Here is a 7999-nt window from a genome sequence, read left to right as displayed (position 1 = left end):
CCCTCCCTCTCTCCCTCTCCCTCCCTCGCTCCCTCTCTCCCTCTCCCTCCCTCTCTCCCTCTCCCTCCCTCTCTCCCTCTCCCTCCCTCCCTCCCTCTCCCTCCCTCTCTCTCTCCCTCCCTCTCTCCCTCCCTCTCTCCCTCCCCTCTCTCTCCCTCCCCCTCTCTCCCTCTCCCTCTCTCCCTCTCCCTCCCTCTCTCCCTCCCTCTCTATCTCTCTCTCTCCCTCCCTCTTTCCCCCCTCTCTATCTCTCTCTCTCCCTCCCTCTCTATCTCTCTCTCTCCCTCCCCCCCTCTCTCTCTCCCTCCCTCTCTATCTCTTTCCCTCCCCCCTCTCTCTCTCTCCCTCCCCTCCGTCCCTCTCCCTCCTCTCTCTATCTCTCTCTCTCCCTCCCTCTCTATCTCTCTCTCTCCCTCCCTCTCTATCTCTCTCTCTCCCTCCCTCTCTATCTCTCTCTCTCCCTCCCTCTCTATCTCTCTCTCTCCCTCCCTCTCTATCTCTCTCTCTCCCTCCCTCTCTATCTCTCTCTCTCCCCCCTCTCTATCTCTCTCTCTCCCTCCCTCTCTATCTCTCTCTCTCCCTCCCTCTCTATCTCTCTCTCTCCCTCCCTCTCTATCTCTCTCTCGCCCTCTCTCTCCATCTCTCTCTCTCCCCCCTCCCTATCTCTCTCTCTCCCTCCTCTCTCTCTCTCTCTCTCCCTCCCTCTCTATCTCTCTCTCTCCCTCCCTCTCTATCTCTCTCTCTCCCTCCCTCTCTATCTCTCTCTCTCCCTCCCTCTCTATCTCTCTCTCTCCCTCCCTCTCTATCTCTCTCTCTCCTCCCTCTCTATCTCTCTCTCTCCCTCCCTCTCTATCTCTCTCTCTCCCTCCCTCTCTATCTCTCTCTCTCCCTCCCTCTCTATCTCTCTCTCTCCCTCCCTCTCTATCTCTCTCTCTCCCTCCCTCTCTATCTCTCTCTCTCCCTCCCTCTCTATCTCTCTCTCTCCCTCCCTCTCTATCTCTCTCTCTCCCTCCCTCTCTATCTCTCTCTCTCCCTCCCTCTCTATCTCTCTCTCTCCCTCCCTCTCTATCTCTCTCTCTCCCTCCCTCTCTATCTCTCTCTCTCCCTCCCTCTCTATCTCTCTCCTTCCCTCTCTCTCCCTCTCTCGCTACCTCCTTCTCTGTCTCTCTCTCTCCCTCCCTTTATCTTTCCCTCCCCCCTCTCTCCCCCTCCCTCTCTCTCTCCCCCTCCCTCTCTCTCTCCCCTCCCTCTCTCCCCCCTCCTCCCTCTCTACCACCCCTCTCTATCTCTCTCTCTCCCTCCCTCTCTATCTCTCTCTCTCCCTCCCTCTCTATCTCTCTCTCTCCCTCCCTCTCTATCTCTCTCTCTCCCTCCCTCTCTATCTCTCTCTCTCCCTCCCTCTCTATCTCTCTCTCTCCCTCCCTCTCTATCTCTCTCTCTCCCTCCCTCTCTATCTCTCTCTCTCCCTCCCTCTCTATCTCTCTCCTTCCCTCTCTCTCCCTCTCTCGCTACCTCCTTCTCTGTCTCTCTCTCTCCCTCCCTTTATCTTTCCCTCCCCCCTCTCTCCCCCTCCCTCTCTCTCTCCCCCTCCCTCTCTCTCTCCCCCTCCCTCTCTCCCCCCTCCTCCCTCTCTACCCCCTCTCTATCTCTCTCTCTCCCCCTCCCTCTCTACCCCCTCCTCCCTCTCTACCCCCTCTCTATCTCTCTCTCTCCCACTCCCCCCTCCCTCCCCATCCCCCCTCTCTCCCCCTCCCTCTCCCCCCTCCCCCTCTCCCTTCCCCCTCCCTCTCTCTCCCTCCCTTTATCTTTCCCTCCCCCCCTCCCTCTCTCTCCCCCTCCCCCTCGCTCTCCCTCCCCCTCTCTCGCCCCTCTCTATCTCTCTCCTTCCCTCTCTCCCTCCCTCTCTCTCCCCTCCCCTCCCCCTCCCTCCCTCTCTCCCTCCTTCCCTCTCCCTCCCCCCACCCTACCTCTGGCCTCTCAGAGGCTCCAGTCTCCTCCGGAGGCCTCTCTCAGCCTCGGACTCGGCTCCTTCCTCCCCGATCAGGTCGCAGTCGCTGGGGTCGGGGCTGGAGGCTCCTGCGAGGCCCAGGAAGAGAAGGAGGGAGAGGCCGAGAGCGAGCGGGAGGGTCCGGGGCCGCATCAGGAGCAGGAGCCGGGGTGCAGAGCAGGAACTGAGAGAGGAGCCGGAGCTTCCGGGTTAGACCCCGCCCACTGGGGGGGAGGACGCGACACAGACCCCGCCCACTGGGGGGGAAGGACCCGGCCCAGGCCCCGGGACACAGACCCCGCCCACTGGGGGATAGACCCCGCCCACTGAGGGGAAGGATCCGGCCCAGGCCCCGGGACACAGACCCCGCCCACTGGGGGATAGACCCCGCCCACTGGGGGGTAGGATCCGGCCAAGGCCCCGGGAGACAGAGCCCGCCCACTGAGGGGAAAGACACCGCCCACTGGGGGGTTGGACCCGGCACCGGGACACAGACCCCTCCCACTGGGGGATGGACCCCGCCCACTGGTGGGATGAACCCGGCCCCGGGACACAGACCCCGCCCACTGCGGGATAGACCCCGCCCACTGGGGGATAGACCCCGCCCACTGCGGGATAGATCCCGTCCACTGGGGGGAGGACCCGGCCCAGGCCCCGGGACAAAGACCCCGCCCACTGGGGGATAGACCCCGCCCACTGGAGGGATGGACCTGCCCCGGGACAGAGACCCGCCCACTGGGGGACAGACCCCGCCCATTGGAGATAGACCCCGCCCACTGGGGGGATGGACCATGCCCCTGGGCACAGACCCCACCCACTGGGGGATAGACACCGCCCACTGGGGGATGGAGCCCGCCCACTGGGGCGATGGACCCGTTCACTGGACACAGACCCCTCCCCCCGGGACACAAACCCCCCCCCGGAACACAGACCCCTCCCACTGAACACCGACCCCGCCCCCTGGGACAAAGACACCTCCCCGTTGGCCACAGACCTCGCCCCTGGACACAGTCCCCTCCCCCTTGTACACAGACCCCTCCCCCGGAAAACAAACCCCTCCTCCTGGACACAGACCCCTGCCCACGGGACACAAACCCCTCCCCCGAGACACAGGCCACTCCCCCTTGTACACAGACCCCTCCCCCCGTGACACAGACCCCGCCCCCAGGACACAGACCCCTCCCCCAACACAGACCCCTCCCCCTGGGACACAGACCCCTCCCCCCCGTGACACAGACCCCGCCCCCAGGACACAGACCCCTCCCCCAACACAGACCCCTCCCCCTGGGACACAGACCCCTCCCCCCGTGACACAGACCCCTCCCCCAGGACACAGACCCCTCCCCCAACACAGACCCCTCCCCCTGGGACACAGACCCCTCCCCCCGGGACACAGACCCCTCCCCCTGGGACACAGACCCCTCCCCTGGGACACAGACCCCACCCCCCGGGACACAGACCCCGCCCCCTGGGACACAGACCCCTCCCCATGGGACACAGACCCTTCCCCCCTAGTCAGAGACCCCTCTCCCTGGGAAACAGACCCCACCCCCCCCGACACAGACCACGCTTCCAACACACAGACCCCTCCCCCCGGGACACAGACCCCGCCCCCTGGACAGTGACCCCTCCCCCTGGGCACAGACCCCACCCTCTGGACACAGACCCCTCCTCCCGGGACACAGACCCCTCCTCCCTTGACACAGACCCCGCCCCCTGGTCACAGACCCTTCCCCCGGGACACCAACTCCCCCCCCCAAGACACAGACCCCTCAAATGGGCACAGACCCCTCCCCCCGGGACACAGACCCCGCCCCCTGGACAGTGACACCTCCCGCTGGGCACAGACCCCACCCTCTGGACACAGACCCCTCCCCCTGGACTCTGACCCCGCCTCCCCAGACACAGACACCTCCCCTGGGCACAGACCCCTCCCCCAGTGACACAGGCCCCTCCCCCTGGGTCAGAGACCCCTCCTCCTGGACACAGACCTCTCCCCTCGAGGCACAGACCCCTCCCCCTGAACACAGGCCCCGCCCCAGGTAAACAGATCCCTCTTCCGGGGCACAGACCACTCCCCTGGGACACAGACCCCGCCCCCTGGACACAGACCCCGCCTCCTGGACAGAGACCCCTCCCCCTGGACAGACCCCTAACCCTGGGACACAGACCCCTCCCCCTGGGACACAGACCCCTCCCCCCAGGACACAGACCCCTCCCCCTGGAAACAGACCCCTCCCCCTGGAAACAGACCCCTCCCCCCGACACAGACACTTCCCCCTGGACACAGACCATTCCCCCAGGACACAGACACCTCCCCCTGGGACATAGACCCTCCCCCTGGGACACAGACCCCGCCCCCTGGGACACAGACCCCTCCCCCTGGGACACAGACCCCTCCCCATGGGACACAGACCCCTCCCCGGGGACACAGACCCCTCCCCCTTGACACAGACCCCTCCCCAACACAGACCCCGCCCCCTGGCACACAGACCCCTCCCCGCTGGACACAGACGCCTCCCTCTGGGACACAGACCCCACCCCCTGGGACACAGACTCCTCCCCATAGGACACAGACCCCTCCCCCTTGGCCACAGACCCCTCCCCGCTGGACACAGACGCCTCCCTCTGGGACACAGACACCGCCCCCTGGACACAGACCCCTCCCCCAGGGACACAGACACCGCCCCCTGGACACAGACCCCTCCCCCTGGGACATATACCCCACCACTGGGACACAGACCCCTCCCCCTGGACACAGACCCCTCCCCCTGGGACATATACCCCACCACTGGGACACACACCCATCCCCATGGCCACAGACCCCTCCCCCTGGACACAGACCCCTCTCCCTGGGACAGACCCCTACCCCTGGGAGTCAGTCACCTCCCCCAGGGACACAGACCCCTCCCCCAGGTACACAGACACCTCCCCCCAGGACACAGACCCCTCCCCCCAGGACACAGACACCTCCCCCCAGGCCACAGACCCCTCCCCCTGGCACACAGTTCCCGCCCCCCAGACACAGACCTCCCCGCTGGACACAGGCCCCTCCCCCCGGGACACAGGCCCCTCCTCCTGGGACAGAGACCCCTTCCCCTGGGACACAGACACCTCCACCCAGGCCACAGACACCTCACCCTGGGACACAGGCACCTTCCTCCAGGACACAGACCGCTCCCCCTGGGACACAGACCCCTCCCACTGGACACAGACCCCTCCCCATGGAAACAGACCCCTCCCCCTAGGACACAGACCCCTCCCCCTGGGACACAGACCCCTCCCCCAGGACACAGACCCCGCCCCCTGCAAAGAGACCCATCCTCCTGGACATAGACCCCTCCCCCGGGACACAGACCGCTCTCCCTAGGACACAGACCCCGCCCCCTGGGACACAGACCCCTCCCCCTGGGACACAGACCCCTCCCCCCGGGACACAGACACCTCCCCCCGGGTCACAGGCCCCTCCCCCCGGGACACAGACACCTCCCCCCGGGTCACAGGCCCCTCCCCCTGGGACACAGACCCCGCCCCCTGGACAGTGACACCTCCCGCTGGGCACAGACCCCACCCTCTGGACACAGACCCCTCCCCCTGGACTCTGACCCCGCCTCCCCAGACACAGACACCTCCCCTGGGCACAGACCCCTCCCCCAGTGACACAGGCCCCTCCCCCTGGGTCAGAGACCCCTCCTCCTGGACACAGACCTCTCCCCTCGAGGCACAGACCCCTCCCCCTGAACACAGGCCCCGCCCCAGGTAAACAGATCCCTCTTCCGGGGCACAGACCACTCCCCTGGGACACAGACCCCGCCCCCTGGACACAGACCCCGCCTCCTGGACAGAGACCCCTCCCCCTGGACAGACCCCTAACCCTGGGACACAGACCCCTCCCCCTGGGACACAGACCCCTCCCCCCAGGACACAGACCCCTCCCCCTGGAAACAGACCCCTCCCCCTGGAAACAGACCCCTCCCCCCGACACAGACACTTCCCCCTGGACACAGACCATTCCCCCAGGACACAGACACCTCCCCCTGGGACATAGACCCTCCCCCTGGGACACAGACCCCGCCCCCTGGGACACAGACCCCTCCCCCTGGGACACAGACCCCTCCCCATGGGACACAGACCCCTCCCCTGGGACACAGACCCCTCCCCCTTGACACAGACCCCTCCCCAACACAGACCCCGCCCCCTGGCACACAGACCCCTCCCCGCTGGACACAGACGCCTCCCTCTGGGACACAGACCCCACCCCCTGGGACACAGACTCCTCCCCCTTGGCCACAGACCCCTCCCCGCTGGACACAGACGCCTCCCTCTGGGACACAGACCCCACCCCCTGGGACACAGACTCCTCCCCATAGGACACAGACCCCTCCCCCTTGGCCACAGACCCCTCCCCGCTGGACACAGACGCCTCCCTCTGGGACACAGACACCGCCCCCTGGACACAGACCCCTCCCCCTGGGACATATACCCCACCACTGGGACACAGACCCCTCCCCCTGGACACAGACCCCTCCCCCAGGGACACAGACACCGCCCCCTGGACACAGACCCCTCCCCCTGGGACATATACCCCACCACTGGGACACAGACCCCTCCCCCTGGACACAGACCCCTCCCCCTGGGACATATACCCCACCACTGGGACACACACCCATCCCCATGGCCACAGACCCCTCCCCCTGGACACAGACCCCTCTCCCTGGGACAGACCCCTACCCCTGGGAGTCAGTCACCTCCCCCAGGGACACAGACCCCTCCCCCAGGTACACAGACACCTCCCCCCAGGACACAGACCCCTCCCCCCAGGACACAGACACCTCCCCCCAGGCCACAGACCCCTCCCCCTGGCACACAGTTCCCGCCCCCCAGACACAGACCTCCCCGCTGGACACAGGCCCCTCCCCCCGGGACACAGGCCCCTCCTCCTGGGACAGAGACCCCTTCCCCTGGGACACAGGCACCTTCCTCCAGGACACAGACCGCTCCCCCTGGGACACAGACCCCTCCCACTGGACACAGACCCCTCCCCATGGAAACAGACCCCTCCCCCTAGGACACAGACCCCTCCCCCTGGGACACAGACCCCTCCCCCAGGACACAGACCCCGCCCCCTGCAAAGAGACCCATCCTCCTGGACATAGACCCCTCCCCCGGGACACAGACCGCTCTCCCTAGGACACAGACCCCGCCCCCAGGGACACAGACCCCTCCCCCTGGGACACAGACCCCTCCCCCCGGGACACAGACACCTCCCCCCGGGTCACAGGCCCCTCCCCCCGGGACACAGACACCTCCCCCCGGGTCACAGGCCCCTCCCCCTGGGACACAGACACCTCCCCCTGACAACACCAAGCTTCCAGCAGACAGACCCCTCCCCCGGGACACTACCCTTCCTCCCTGGACACAGACCCCTCCCCCTGGGACACAGACCCCTCACCCTAGGACACAAACCCCGCCCCCTGCACACAGACCCATCCTCCTGGGACACAGACCCCTCTCCCTAGGCCACAGACCCCGCCCCCTGGACACAGACCCCGCCCCCTGGGACACAGTCCCCTCCCCCTGGGACACAGACCCCTCTCCCTAGGACACAGACCCCGCCCCCTGGACACAGACCCCGCCCCCTGGGAGACAGTCCCCTCCCCCTGGGACACAGACCCCTCTCCCTAGGACACAGACCCCGCCCCCTGGACACAGACCCCGCCCCCTGGGACACAGACCCCTCCCCGGGACACAGACCCCTCCCCCCGGGTCACAGACCCCTACCTTAGGACACAGACCCCTCCCTCCGACACAGACCTCGCCTCCAGCGCACAGACCCCTCTCCCGGGACACAGACCCCTCCTCCCGGGACACAGTCTCCGCCCCCTGGACACAGACCCCTCCCCCTGGACACAGACCCCTCACCTTGTACACAGACCCCTCCCCCGGGACAGAGACACCTCCCCCGGGACACTGACCCCACTCCATGGACAAAGACCACGCCCCCTGGAAGCT

General features: G+C 66.8%; 1 protein-coding gene across 2 annotated transcripts in view; it reads right to left on the bottom strand.

Moving 5' to 3' along the window:
* Positions 1–2227, bottom strand: part of m6pr (mannose-6-phosphate receptor (cation dependent)) — a 15131-nt gene extending 12904 nt beyond the window's left edge. The window contains exon 1 of one of the 2 annotated variants that reach the window (XM_041182429.1): positions 1968–2227. In XM_041182429.1, coding sequence (XP_041038363.1) covers positions 1968–2140 — 173 coding nt within the window. In that variant the 5' untranslated portion in view covers positions 2141–2227. The remainder of the gene's footprint in view (positions 1–1967) is intronic. The other variant, XM_041182428.1, reaches the window with a different exon arrangement.
* Between the last annotated feature and the right edge of the window lie 5772 nt (positions 2228–7999).

This window comes from Carcharodon carcharias, assembly GCF_017639515.1.
Source record: "Carcharodon carcharias isolate sCarCar2 chromosome 40 unlocalized genomic scaffold, sCarCar2.pri SUPER_40_unloc_4, whole genome shotgun sequence".
NCBI lineage: Eukaryota > Metazoa > Chordata > Chondrichthyes > Lamniformes > Lamnidae > Carcharodon > Carcharodon carcharias.
Note: the sequence above shows the minus strand (reverse complement) of the source record. Positions and strands in the feature narration are given on the sequence as shown.